The 15,008-nt window shown below is 48.8% G+C and overlaps 1 protein-coding gene across 2 annotated transcripts in view; it reads right to left on the bottom strand.

Annotated features, from left to right (window-relative positions):
* The window catches only part of PLEKHO1 (pleckstrin homology domain containing O1), a 39,126-nt gene that overhangs the window by 14,839 nt on the left and 9,279 nt on the right, over positions 1 to 15,008 (bottom strand). For both annotated transcript variants that reach the window (XM_073322680.2, XM_073322681.2), the window contains 3 exons: positions 4,069 to 4,209; positions 2,942 to 3,046; positions 223 to 324 (listed from right to left, as the gene is read on the bottom strand). In XM_073322680.2, the coding sequence (XP_073178781.1) occupies positions 223 to 324; positions 2,942 to 3,046; positions 4,069 to 4,209 (348 nt within the window). The remainder of the gene's footprint in view (positions 1 to 222; positions 325 to 2,941; positions 3,047 to 4,068; positions 4,210 to 15,008) is intronic.

Here is a 15,008-nt window from a genome sequence, read left to right as displayed (position 1 = left end):
TGTAAGGCACTTCTGTACTCGGAACTAGAATGAGACATGCCTTTTCATTTCACACAGGCCAGGAGACAGCCATCAGGCCTCACCAACCCGGGTTGCATTTCAACCCAGGGATAAAAGACTCTGTACCTTCTTCCATCCATTTCAAAATAAATAAATGTATAAGGGATTGCTAACATTGGAGGTGACCTATCTGAACTTGTGCCCAGGGTTTAGCTTACGTACCACAGCCATCAAGTGTCCCCGTGTCGGAGGCCGTCTGGAGTGTTGGATTTTCGCTCTGTCGCGGGTCGGATGGGCGAGGTAGCTGTCCTCCTCAACAGTCACCTGCAAGGACACACAAGCATGACAATAAAGGCTGTCAAGCATCCCAGTGCCTGAGAAATGCAAACCACAAGCCATCACTCCCTGCCTCTGCAACTGGAGCCGGGTCGATAATTCCTGGTGCATAATTTATTTAACCAGTTTTGTCTTTCTGTCTATGATCTGTCCATGAGCTGATGGCAACACTTTCCAATGTTGCCACTGTGCAGAAAAATTTGCTCATTTCTTCAGGGAGGAACTCTCAGCCGGCAGATTGTTTGAATTGCAAACTGCAAATCCGACAGTCAAACATACAGTTTGCAGGTCACCCCTGGCAAATATGCCAGCTAATAAAAAAACCCAGCTTTGCATTATGAAAAGCACCAGCGAAACCCAAAAGCTCTAACATTTGCCAAACATCATTTGACTCAAAACTTGCTTTGAACTGGAATCAGTTATTTGGGAGGGGCAAAAGTATTCCACTGGCGGTAACTCATCCGAACCTTCCAGACACTGGCAAAGATTCACGTGATGTGCTGTCTGTCCTTGAAAGGCATTTGCAGAGCACTAAATGGTAGAGCTTTTGGTAGGGTCAAAAGCAAGAGAATTAAGAGAATCTAATCATCTGTCTTAGGTTTTTATACTGCCACCCATCACTGTAGTATCTGACCAGCTTCCGTGTAAAACAATTCACAACAGGGAAGTCCCTAGACTTGAATTACAGGTGAATGTGGGCTGAATTGATCACAGGGCATCACATCTGAGTTCTGGGAGAGGGACAGGCTAGTGTAAAACCATCTGCTAGGCTGTTAAACCATTTCGTGGCCCTCCTTTGACTTGCAGACCCCATATCTGCCATGGTAAACCATATGCAAGAGCACTGCTTTCCCAGACTGAGAGCTGCTTGCACCAGTTGAGAAAAAAGGTGCAATTTTATGCTGATGTAGTTAAACAGATGCCACTTTGCGTGTGGACACTCCTACCTATTTATACCTTGTTTGCATCAGTTTTGCTTGTGTTGATAAATGTAGGCCTTGTTTGCATGGGGAAGTTGGAACAATACATCTTTGTTTTTTCCAGCAGAAACTCCCTCGCATCCTCACACAAACAGCCTTGTTTTGGTTCATCCCGCACTTTAGTTCACAATAATGCAGCGACTTTGGAAGTGACCATATTCTAACAGGAGTGAGATCATATCCCCATGCTGGCCTGTGCCCCGACAGTTCGTCCTCCTGCTGCTATCGTACAGAGCATTGGTGAACAGCTGGATTGGCCTGTCTGGTTACCTGTGTGCATGCCACACCTACAAGCGCAAGCTGAACAGAGACAGCCAGCTTTAAAATGATACAAGTGCATTGTGAGGTGTTAGGCTCCAGCCAATCCCTAAGCTGGGAGCTGGTCAGGTGACTCGCAGGGCAGGTATATAAGCCTCACGGGAGACAGAGCAGCTCAGTACGCCCAACGTAGCTTTGTGGCTTGGAATTGTCCCGTGCCTGAGAGAGGTGACAGACTTCATGGGCCTTAACCTGCTCCAGCCCAGCTCCCAGCCCTACTCTTACCTTGTTTCCACCCTGCTCTTGACTCCTGATTCCAGCACTGACCCCCAGGCCCAACTACCACTGCTCTAACCTCTAAGCATGACCCATCCTCACCTCGGTCCCTGACATGCATCCACATAGGGCTTTTCACTGGCTCAAAAACCATCTTGAGTTAACCGGGTGCAACTTCTGGGTGCAGGCAAGGCCTTGCTCAGGGCCTCATTCTCATCTTTACCCCTTTGCATCACACTTGCCATGGGGAGGTGGGAGGGATGGGGCAGGGGATGCTGCTCTCTGGGTAGTTAAAAATACAAGGCCCAAATTCATCCTTGGCTATTAGCTAGGCCCTGCGCAGACATTTATCTAGAGACAGTCCTGCCCCAAGGAGCTCACAGTGTAAACAGACAAGACAGACAACAGCGTGGATTCCTGTGCACTTTGGTGAGGGCAAGATGGGCCTCGCATCTCATCTGTTTTCCAGGTGACCCCCTGGGTGCTTTATGGGGCTGTGCCTCAGGAGGCTGTTCTCCCAGGATAGATAGCCCCTGGAGATAACCTAGGAGTTGCCCGAGGCATATGGAAGTCATGCCTCGTGGCATGTAATCACTGCTGGCTTATTACGAGCTAGATGGTCACAGAGGGTCCACCAGAGCCAGCGTTGCAAACGCCGATCCCCCCACGTGCCGACTGCCCTTAGCCAGAGCCCAGTGGCTTTGCACCATTGGTTTTGAGGCTGAGAAAGAGGGACATGCTTGCGCTGGGCTGGGAAGTGCGGGCGGCCTTCCCCACGACAGGTTCGTCTCCTCAGCCAGCGGCAGCTCGCAGCAGCCAGCCTCCCAGCCTGGGCTGACACATTCAGGATCACAGGGCTCATGCTACCGTGCTAAAAATAGTCGTGCAGACTGTGCTTTTAAGTCGTGGTTCAGGCTCTGAAGCCCACCCCCCACCCCAGACTTCATAGCCCGAGCCACAGCCCCTACACAGGCTGGGAGACTGGCTGCTGTGCAGTCATACCTGAGGCAGGAGAGCTGAAGCCGAAGGCTTCACTCAAGCTTAAGGCTGAGACAACAAAGCTGGGGCCCAGCCCTGAGAGAACTTCTCACCTCGTCTAAGATGCGGTTTTTGGCTCGGGTGATGGCGGAGTTGAGGGCGTTGATCCAGGACTCTTTCTCTTCCGGACTGACGGCCAGGAAGATCAGATTTGGTGCCTAGGAGAGAGGGAATTCATGTCAGTGCTGTGCACAGCGCCCGGGCGGCAACGCGTCGGCTTGGTCCCCGGCCACCGTGACGCCGCCAAGAAAAGGGTGTGGGAATATGCACAAAGCCTGGAGTCTCCGCTAACGCAAGCCAGCGCAGCTCCACCCAGCACACAATTTATGGTAGCAGAGAACTAGACTGGGGGTCTGTTTTATTTCTCAGGAAGAAGCATATCCAACCAGCCAATCCACAACTGCCACTAACAGCTGAAATGTTTCCAGTCTTGCTAAATGGTTCGGTTACCGGTGAAGGATCTGGTCCACGTTGAGACCATCCCAAATGCTTTGCCTGTCCCTTCTTTAGACTACATAAGAACATAAGAACAGCCATACTGGGTCACACCAAAGGTCCATCTAGCCCAGTATCCTGTCTTCCGACAGTGGGCAATTCCAGGTGCTTCAGAGGGAATGAACAGAACAGGTGATCATCAAGTAATCCATCCCCTGTCGCTCATTCCCAGCTTCTGGCAAATAGGCTATGGACACCATCCCTGCCCATCCTGGCTAATAGCCATTGATGGACCTATCCTCCATGAATGTATCTAGATCTTTTTTTAACCCTGTTATAGTCTTGGCCTTCACAACATCCCACTCCAAGGATCTGGAGCTAAATGATTGGCTTATTTAATTAGAGAGGCCAGAGGCTGGATTCTGCTGCCATTACAAGTCAATGGCAAAAACTCCTAGTCATCACTCAACACTGCAGGATCTACTGCCTCCAACAGATGGAGGTTCATAGGTCTTAAAGCCAGAAGGGACCACTGTGATGATCTAGGCTGACCCTCTGCATGGCACAGGCCAGAGAATTCCTCCCAGGGGTTCCTGTGCCCAACCCAATAATTTGGGCGTGGGCGGGGACACTAGATCTTGGAGAAAGACAAAGTGGGGGGACTGGGCTGTTGGCTCATGCTGCCATAGTCAGTACAGCCTGATCTCTTGGTGAAGGTGAGCACAAGCTGAGTAGGAAGCTGTACCGTGTTTCCAGGCTGTTTGGAGTGTGCTAGCGTGAACTTGCTGTGGTTCTTTTTGCTTCTGCTTTTGGACTTCCTGAGCTCTTCGCATTTCTCATAGTCGCTCAGGTCAAACACTTCCTGGATGTTTTTTTCATCTTTGACCTATGAAGCAAAAAGTAGCAACTGTCAGTGGCGGGCTGCAGCCGACAAAGGTCTTCCGCTCCAGACTAGCTACTGCTGGGATGGCTTTGGTGGAATCACTCAGGGTTTATACATTTATAGAGTGTGTGGTGTAACTCTGTGTGTGCTTATTATAATTGCTTTCCGTTGTTGGAGCTGCACTGCATATCTACAGAGCCCCACACCTGATGCTAGAGCATTGTCTGTAGTCCACCCAGTACTGATGTCAGAGTAGTATACTCATTTATTTTTGAGGGCGCTTTCCAGTGACACACTTTGGAGTTAGGTGTCCACCTACCCTTCAAGAGGAAGGATGTGGTTAGAACACTAGCCTGGCAGTTAAGAGACCTGGGGTTCAAATCCATGATTTGCTGCTGGCTTCCTGTGTGACCTTGGGCAAGTCACTTTGTCTGCCTCAGTTTCCCCTCTGTATAATAGCACTCTATCTCGGGGAGTTGGGGGTTGTGAGGATCACTATATTAAAGATTGTGAGGTGCTGCTCAGGTACTACAGTGTTGTGGGGTCCTATAACTATCACAGGGACCTGATTCCCATTGAAGGTCAAATTCTATCTAACCGTCCTTTGAACTTTGAAAATCTGCTCCATTGATTTCTAACCTAATCTGGGATTTTCAAAGTCAATCTGCCTTGTGCTCCTCTATTTAGACCCTTATGAAAATCTCCTCCTTGATTCCTGAGGGATTTCAAGGGGGGGGCAGAGCGCCCAACTTCCTTAGGCCCCTGAAAATCACAGCCCAAGCGCTAGGCACTGTTATAATTTTTAAAAGCCGTACACACAATGAAATTAGCCATGTAAATTGCAACACGTGCTGTAAGGAAGCCATTAACGGCCCCCCCACAGGCTTAGAGCTCATGGCCAGTGTTTCCTAAAGCGGTGATGGGTACGGGGTTCCTCAGTATTTGGGATCCCCATGTGAGACAGCTTGGGCAGGGCTTCCACAACACCAAAGGAAGTCACCAGCAAAGGTAGCTGCTCAGGTCTGAAAATCAAGCTCCTTGGGAGTCTTAAACGGGGCCTCCAAAATCAGGGCCCCCTCGTGGACCATAAGTCCCAAGAACCCCCTGCCCCATCCAAGAGAACCAAACCTTTTGCCCCGTTTTGTGAGACGAATAAGATCCCACTCCTTGGCTTGCGGGGTGGGTTTGCAGAGAGCTGTGTGCCACGCAGCAGGTTACACACACAAAACGGTGGCCATTATCTGCAGACAGACCTGTCGGAAAAAGCTACAGTTCTCCCTTGGACTCTCATAACTGGTCACATCCTTGCCCTGGCTAACACCCCTCCCTGCCACTTATGCATCAGACCAGACAGCGGGCATAGGCTGGAGGAAGGAATATATCTAGTTCTATATTGAAAAACATGGCTTTGGTCTTGTTTCCCCGCCTCGAAAATCAACTCCAAACGGTGCCAAAACACTGCGCACGATCTGCTGAGCTAAAATTCAGGCACACTCCACCTTCTGTATCATTTTTACACCAGTGTCCCCCTGTTGACCCCGCTGAGCCAGACTGATCCTGAGTGACACCAGCGTCAGCAAGGGGCGCTCCATCTTTGTGCACGCGCTTGTGTCCCGTTGTGTGTGTGCGTGCGAGAGCCGGAGCGTCTGGAAGCGAGTGGGCATGTGTCTCTAGATTAGCAGATGCAATCACATTAGCGCTCAGTGCCTTTCGGAAGATGGCACAACAAAAGTTCTGGAGGATAAAGATTAGCACTTGCTATTTTTAACCTGGCTGCATTATTACAGCAGCCACGACAGCTGATTCAGGAGCCAGTGCCAGGTTTCTGATATGGCAAAGAAGCCACTTCCCCTGTTGCTGGGCCTCACCTATCACAAAGAGGTGAACAAGAAAAAACCATCAAAGCACAAAACTTCAGAGCACAGGGTACAGCAGCCTGGAACCCAGACAATTAATGGTGGACATGGACTGCTAGCCCAGCTCATCAGCTGCTTCCACACACAGTGTGTTTATGCAACCCCTTCAGAAGAGAATGCATTTTCAGGGCCTGATTTGCATTTATACTATGGTCCCTTTATGCAGCATCCACCATACTTATGCACCTATATGATCCCCATTATCATAGATTCTAATGTATTTATCCTCACAGCCCTCTGTGGGGCAGGGCGGTGCTATTATCCTCATGGTATAGATGGGGAAACTGAGGCACAGAGCGAGGGAGTGGCTTGCCCAAGGTCACAGAGAAAGTATGTGCTAGAGTAGGAACTTGATCCTAGGGCCTAGGCTAGTTCCCTAACTACTGGGCCACCCTTCCAGTGCAAAGGGCCCTTAATGTGGGTATAACTGTAACTTACATCCACTTTAAGGCCTTTATGGAAGAGGGGACACCTGGAGGGGAGCAGTGGCTGTGGATCAGCCCATGCATTCCTCCCCAGGGGAATTCCTGACCGCCCAGGTGGATACATTGGGTTGGGGGCTGGGAAAAGGGTTTGGCCTCTTGTGTACAACAGGGCCTGAGCCCTGGCCAGGCTCCTGGGACTCCAGGCTTCATCTAGTCTGAGCCTTCCCCCATTATAGGATGGGATTTTCAAAGGAGTCTATATGAGTTAGGTGCCCAGCTCCCACTGATTATCAGCAGAAGCAGAATTGTGCCCTACATGCAGTCATGGGGCTTTGTAATGGAGTTTGAGCAAAGATTGCCATGGAAACCATGTAAGTATCTATCTATCCATACTTGAACAAGGCAGTATATAAATAAAACCCAACTATGGGCTAGATCCCATAGTCTGTGCACTGTAGAGCTTTTATGTACCGCCAGTATCTTCCAAAATACCGTCTCTTTCGAGGGATCCTGTTGATCGCTGCCCTGTTCACTTGCGATGGGCAAAGAGACCCCCCTGCTGTCACACTCCAGCCAACAAATTACTCATAATTCCAGATGTTGCCTCATTTAGGCCAATGGGACTTCACTGACCCATAAGTCCTTTCATGCACGCAAGAGCTCACCCCATCACTGTCAGGTTTGCCACCTGTCACGGGCAATGGAGAAAGTGCATCTCAAATGTCTTGCTTCCGGCACAGATTAACGCCTACAAAGCTCTAGAGAACTCAAGTGCACAACAGGCCGAAACCAAAACCCTGGATTTAGCCACTCTTGATCTCTGAGGAGGTTAAAAATCAAACGTGGGATTGGATTCACGGTTTGCAAATGACCCCTGTCTTGCTGATGGGTTGAGCAAACACCTCAATATCAGTGCACCCCTGTAGCTTAGCGCACTGAAATCCAGATCCAGATGCAGCCAATCTTTACAGAGAATGCATCACAATGGATCACTAGAATAGACTGTGGCATGAATAACTGTAATACACAGCAGCAATTGTCAACCTGTGGTACGTGTGATAAGCGTGGTTGGTTTAATTTGGCCCCCTTTTATAATACCGTCCGCAATTACATGAACACCGTCTTTAGTTCCATGATCACTGACTGTTTTTCCCTCAGGATCCCTGCCTCAGTCAGCGCACAGAATGGAGGAGGCTCACTAATGAGCAGCAAGTCAATATTTTGTTTTCTGCTGGTTACTTGTGCCCGTTGCTCCAGCTCGATGCCCCCGGAAGCACTCCCACTGATTTCCAGGGTGGGGGTGGGAAGACACAACTCACTCCTGTTCGCAGGGATGGATTTTGGGGAGCTGGATGCTTTGAAAATCCCAGCTTGAATCTGTATCACTATAAATACCCAGGGCCTGGTTCTCATTTATTCCAAGGCTCTGGCATTGGAAAGGGGACGTAAACTGAGTGGAGCTGTAATTTACGCCCATTTGAAGGTGCCTTTGTGCTGCCAGAGTGGTGTGAAGGGGACCTGGTGGCACTGAGAAATCCAGTCCCTTAGCGGTGACGTGCTTTTCACACCTGTGACATTGTTTTCACAAGCTGCCAAAGGTGCCCAAGCCTCGGATCACAACAGGACTCAACAGCTGACCCCTCCCACCTCCCTGCTGCCTCGAGATGTAGCGAGAGAAATAAGCAGAGAAGCAAAATGACCTGGATGGTGGATTCAGTGAGCAAACTGCAAGGCCAAAGAGAGAACCTCACAGGGAACCATCCACTTCGGTATTTCAAAGGTACCAGCCGGCCACCTCTGCCCCATGTGGGAAAGTCAGACTGACAGAAAAAGGGGGCAAGTGGGTGGAAATGTATTACATCCATGAGTCCTCAGCCGCATGTCAGAGAAGGGAACACTGACAAATACACCCTCTGAAATGAATCACCTGAAACAATCACCCTCGGCAAAGCCCGAGTTATCAAATCCCAGTGAACTGAGTGTCCCAGTTGCCTGCAGTTTGGTTCTGTCCCTTAAGAGCTGCCACTGCCTTTGCCTGAGAACGGTCTTTTTTAAAGAGGCTAGTCTTCAGCCAGCACAATTGCTTGAATGCCAAGTAGTTCACAAGGCTGGCTATCTATCGCCTTAAAGACGGGGCTCCAGGCATATAGCCTCTTCTGAGCTAGTGTGTCTCTCTCCGCTTCGCACTGTTCCATTCAGTATGGTGTTTTTGGCATGATCTAGCCCCACCATTCAGGCCAACCCTCAGTTTCTCCAGATTCCCAGTGCTCCCCGAGACATGCAGAAGAAGAGGGTTATATGGGATATGCCCAATTCTCTTCTTGTGTAAAATGGAGCATTTCCATTGATTAGGATGGACTGCCAATGACCCCAGCAGAGAACCTGACCCTATGTCTTTTCAGAATTCAAACAACATATGTTTCTTTGGAAGAACATTTCAGGTTGCCTAGAGGACCTAGGAAGGATGCAGCCGAAGAGGCTTAATGAAATACTGCGGCTATTCCTACCAGGGAATAAAGTGCAATTTCTCCATCAGCTCGAGTGATCTGTAAGGAGAACAGCGAGGAGTGGAATAAAGCTCTTGATTTTCGCTTTTCTCAGAATGACCCATCTCAGTTAATCGCAGCTCTGGTTGGCTCTGCCTCTCCGGAGTTAACCCCAAACTCAGAATGTTCATTGGGATTGTTCAATTTTTTTTCCCAGTTGAAAGAGTTTGGGGCTTAAAGTTTCAAAAGTGAGTAGTGATTTTGGGGACCTCTTTTCTGGGGGAGCCGAACCTGAAACACCCTTAAAGGGGCTTGATTTGCAGAGTGCTGAGACCAGGCACCCAAAGTCTCTAGCCACTTAATTTTTTGCAAGAAACAAAATAGAAGGTAAAAACATGATGATTTATGATTAGCATAATTCTAATCTATATTCTTTGTACTACTCTAATAATGTATCCATATAAACACCCATGATCTAATCTCTCTAGCTAATCTGATCTGCTTTCTTGAAACACGGTAAAGCAAGGAAGGCTGTCCCTGGAGACTGGGAATGGGATATGCAGCCTTTCTCCTTGAGCATTTTGTCTTCAAATTTTTCCCCGTTCAGTTGCTGAAAATCTTTGCCTGTGTATTGGCTTATGTGAAATGAGTTTGGTTGGGTCTCAGCCCAGGTCCTAGGGGGTAATGCCACCATGAAAATCAGCCTGATTCTTTCCAGGCAAGGATGCAAATGGAGATCGAGCTCCCCGCTCCCTCTTAGAGGGGGTTCTCTCCCAGGCAGGGGTGAGACATGTAACCAACGCAGGTTGGGGAGGACACTTGCCCTGCTGCTGTATTTGGTCTGTGGAGACCTGAGGTCTCCAGTGCTATTGATCTGGCGTGTTTCATTACACTCAGATCCACTGCCCTCTTTTGTCATCCATGCCCCGTCACTGAAGCCAATGGATTTGCACAGGTTTCCCTTTGACTGGTAGCTCTTTGGGGCAGGGACAGTCTTTGTACTCTGTGTTTGTACAGCACCAAGCACAGCAGTGTCCTGGCTAATGGCTGGGGCTCCTAGGCACTACCATAACACAGCTAATACATAGTAAGAATAATTTAATCAGGCAGAACGTGGCCCAAAATGAAAAGGAGTCTACAGGGGCGTTAAGTGGGTATTGGTCAGGCAAGCGACGAGTCAAGCTTACATTATGCTACATCGTGTTCATTTTGTTGCCTCATCCTCCTCCCCATCCTATCTGTCCCTTTCTAGCTGCCCATTGTAGTAGGAAGAGGGCCTGACACATAAGCCCCTGTATCAGAGCCCTGGTATGAGTCAGGACCTGCTCACAAGAACAGGGCTGATATTGCAGAAATAAAACATTCCTAAGACGTGCTAGGCACAGGGTGCTCGCGCAAACACATCCCGATATCAAGTGGTACCAGAACATCCCGGTATCAAGGATGGTACAAAAACATTCCCCAAGGATAACAGGAACACACTGACCCCTCCTAAAAGATAGGATCAGGATGTCAGTATGTAATAGAGATGTTTTAATCAAACCAACATGTACAAGATGATGGGTGATAACTAGCAATGTCAGGGGGCAGTAACTAGCTGTGTCAAAGAAGCAGTACTAACTTGTTTGTATCGGGGCATAAAGATGTATCTCAGAGGAAGAAGTATCTTTGTCTGGAAAGTCCTGCCGTTCACTGAGCTGGTCCATTGTTATGGGCATACATGTATCAAGGTCCAGTAGAGTCTGCGGGATACTAATAAACCTGGCTGGGTGCCTTCGTCCCTTACCGGATCTTGTGGTCATTGGGTGGTTCACTCAAGGTCTGCCGTGCCAGCTATCTGTGCAGGGCTGGGGCATCACACAGAGGGAACACACACACGCAGCCAAACATCTATCAATGTCTAACCACACCCATCACAGGTCTGACATCTGGGCTGTAAATGCTCTGTCACCTAGTGCAAGTCACTTCACCTTTCTGTGTGTCAGTTTCCCCATCTGTTTCATGGGAAGAATAATACTAGCTCTCCTTTGTAAAGTGCTGTGAGATCTGCAGATGGAAAGTGCTTGATGAGATGTTGGGATTCTTATTATAGTGAGCCTGGTCCTTGATTGGAGTCCCTGGTTCTTAAAGCTAAAACTCAGTGCATTGAGATGATGGTGATTTTATTGTAATAGCCACTGGGAATCCCAGCCATAGGCCAGGACCCTTGGTACTAGGCACTGTACAAACACAGAACAAAAAGACGGCCCCTGCCACACAGAGCTGAGAATAGAATTCATTAGTACCAAGACGAGAGGCTTCCCCACTTCACCTTCTAACTTCAGAAAAGAGCTTACGTAGCTAAGGAGTTTCTTTTCCTTTGCCAAGTAGATCCAATTCAATGGACAGAGAGGTAATTAGTGTAGACAATACGGTGATGAAATGACCCAGTGAAGAGTGATGTTATCCTTATGTCAGGTGCGCCATTAATCCAAGTTTGCAGTACCTGTAGGTTTTGATCCTCAGTTGTCTGATGCACGAATGCACTATGCATCTATAGGGCCCTATCAAATTCACAATCATGAAAAACATGTCATGAACCATCAAATCTAGTCTTTTGTGTACTTTTACCCTTTACTATACAGATTTCACAGGGGAGACCAGCATTTCTCAAATTGGGGGTCCTGACCAAAAAGACGGTTGTGTGTGGGGGGGAGGGACAAAGTTATTGTAGTGGGGTCGCAGTATTACCACCTTTACTTCTGTGCTGCCTTCAGAGCTGGGAAGCCAGAGCGCGGTAGCTGCTGACCGGGCACCCAGCTCTGAAGGGAGCACCCCGCCAGCAGCAGAGCAGAGGTACGAGTGGCAAAACTGTCCCATGCCATGCTTACTTCTGCACTGCTGCCTTCAGAGTTGGATCAGGACCCCTGCAGTTAGAACACCATGACATTTCAGAGTTAAATATCTGAAATAATGAAATTTACAATTTTTTAAATCCTATGACCGTCAAACTGACCAAAGTGGACTGTGAATTTGGTCTGGCCCTATGCATTTAGCTACCTGCCTACCTGCTAGCAGAGGATAACCAGAAAATAATTACATGAATAATAATAGTCCATAGCTCTCATCTGGCACTTTCCATTAGCAGATTTCAAAGTGCCTTACCAAGGAGATTGGTTTAAAAGATCTGCTCTAGGAATTATTTTGGGGGAAGTTCTATGGCGTGTGATATACACGAGATCAGACTAGATTATCAGAATGGCCTTGGAATCTGTGATAGCATCAGATAGGGAAACCGAGGCAAAGAGAGGGGCAGCGACTTGCCCACAGACACCCAGCAGCAGAGCCAGGAATAGAACCCAGGAGCCCCGAGTCCCAGTTTAGTGACCTGTCCCATAGGGCACACTGCTTCCCTGAATGAGTTAAGTTACCCTGTACACATAGCGAGACTTCAGTATATCTTTAGATCAGAAGACTAAGCCTCATATTTATCTGGTGCTTTGGGTCCTAAATGTCCCCTCAGCACTGAAATGCAGGCCCCTCTCAGTGGAAAATGTGAGCTGTTTAACACCATACAGCAGTTTGGGGCAGGAAATGAAATGAATAGTGTCATCATTTGAAACTCCAGGGGGAATATAGGAAGGCAGAATGTAAACCCCTTGAATTACAGTTTGGCTAGGACACACCAGCTCTTGTGAAAAATGCCCTAGTAACTACAATGACCCCAGGGATCTTGAATACCACATACCAGGGTTTTTCACATCTCTTCCAAAAGACAGCAGGTCTGAAAGAAGTCCAGTGCCTCTTTAGATTTACGTATCCCTGATAAAGGCCTACAGAACAATGAGTGGGACAGAGAACTAGATCACATGCTTCAATTGACCCTTTCTGATAAGACCAAGGAGCTGCTCAGTGCAACCAAAAGGCAACCCCGCTGAAAACTGATCATAGGAATTTTTTTTAACAAAATCAAAAATTTACCTTTGGAACCCCCAGCCACATGATATATGTGAGTTCAAGAGCTTAGAAGGCCTCTAAAAAGTCTCTTTGCTAATGAGAAATCCTGAGTTACATTAGCTCAGGAGTCCTGGGGACATGGTGCCATGATGACCCTAGGCATGTCATTTAATTTCTTTATGCCTCAGTTCCCCCATCTGTACAATGGGGAGAATGACAGTGCCGTACCTCTCAGGGGGCTGTGAAAGAGAATGCTGCATCCAGTGGAAACTCCACAGGGGATTCAGGAAGGCAGGATACAGCCCCGTGAAAGGCAGTTTGCCTCAGATCACCACATCGGATCCATTCCTGCTGGGGAGTGCTCAGATGGTCCAGTCACTACAAATAACCCTCTTGCTTCAGACAGATCAAGCTGGGACAGATCAAGCTACTCAGATGAGGAGAGCCACAAGGAGTAAGGGGGTTCTGAGGACAGCCTGCTGGGCTCTGCTGGGGGAGGAATACCTTGGTTTTGTTGTTACTTTGTGAGTTTTTCCTTTGGAAAATCAAACTGCGCCCTGAGGGAAGGGTCTGAACAGACTGTAGGGGTGGTATCAGCTAGTGCTTAATTTGTAATGAAAGAGGTGCCCAGGCTATGAACTGCCAAGCCTAGAGGTGCCAGGGCTCAGCCCTGGCAAGCCCCGGCACAAATTAAGCCCTGGTATCAGCCCTTACAGGCCAGCATCTGCACTGGGCTAAACAGCTAGCGGTCTTTGCTGACAGAGCAGTTCCTAGGTGAATGTTTGAGGGCTGTGAAGTGTGAGCATCATGCAGCTGAAGGCTCTGAATATCTTGCATCCTTCCCTGTCCCCTCCTCCTCTCCAAGTCCCGCTTTCTCCCTTGGCTCGACTATTTTTCTTTCTTGCACGTTCCTGGTCAGCAAAAGTCATTCCCAAGATCAAACTCAGCCCAGCTGGGCATTTGCAAAGACCCATGTCAGCAGCAGGGAGAGAGGAATTTTTTTCAGACCCACCTATGCTAGGGTTCCCCGTGGCAGCCCACACTGTAGCAACCCAGAAGCTGAATGGCTCAAGGAATTGGGAATGGGATTTTGGTTGGGGTCATTAGCTCCCATCTGGTCCTGGTTGGGAGGGGCTGGCAATCACTACTATCTAATAGCTGTTGGGTGTAATGAGTTGGTGGGTCTCAGCTTAGTGCACAGGTCACAATGTTCCCTCTAATTTTTGACAGGCCGTGCGCGCAAAAAATTTCTTCTGTGCAAATTTTTGTGCTTCTGTGCATCGGTTTGTGCGCGTGGTGTTTCGCCGTGTGCGCAGGGTTAGGATCTGTATGTACGCACACGCACACAGCTCAGAGGGAACAGTCATAGGATATGTCAAAGCTTTGGGCTGGGGATGTGATTCCCAGCTCAAGCAGGCCTACTCGCACCAGAAACAGAGTGGTGGAGAAGGGACAGGAACAGCTAAGTGCCCTGAGTATGTGCCTAGCGTCTGGGATAGGGACCGATTCAGGGTGGCTAGCTCTTCCCACTGCTGTGGCTAGCATGGGTGTGTCTCCTCCAGCAAGAAATCACACCTTCAGCTCAAAGCACAGATGTGCCCAAATGCATCACTGTCTAGGGCCCCCCTGTGCAGGCAGTCCCCGTAGAAAGGCCAAGGGGCGAATGGGCCAGGGAGACAGATCTCCATGCTCCCAGGGCAGGGCTGCGGCGTGGCTGCTGGGGAAGATTGCTCAGCTGCTGTCTCGCTCTGTGCATACAAAGGGATTCCTTCTCCAAGGGATCAATCTGGCACCTTTCATAAGCACTGAAATAATAAATAAGAGCGAAGGCCACAGCGGGGAGGAGTGTTCCATGAATGGAACATCCACTAACGACACTTACAATGATGAGGATGATGATTTATGTTACAGGAGCTTCTAGAGAGCCCAGCCGAGATGCAGGTAGCAATGCAGTGGGGGCTGCACAGAGACATAGGACCAGATCCTTAAAGGGATTTAGGCACCTAAAGATTGAAGTTAGCGGGAGCTGCTGGGGCTCC

This window comes from Lepidochelys kempii, chromosome 24, assembly GCF_965140285.1.
Source record: "Lepidochelys kempii isolate rLepKem1 chromosome 24, rLepKem1.hap1, whole genome shotgun sequence".
Taxonomy (NCBI): Eukaryota; Metazoa; Chordata; order Testudines; family Cheloniidae; genus Lepidochelys; species Lepidochelys kempii.
The sequence above is the reverse complement of the archived record's forward strand: the minus strand, read 5'-3'. Positions and strand labels throughout refer to the sequence as shown.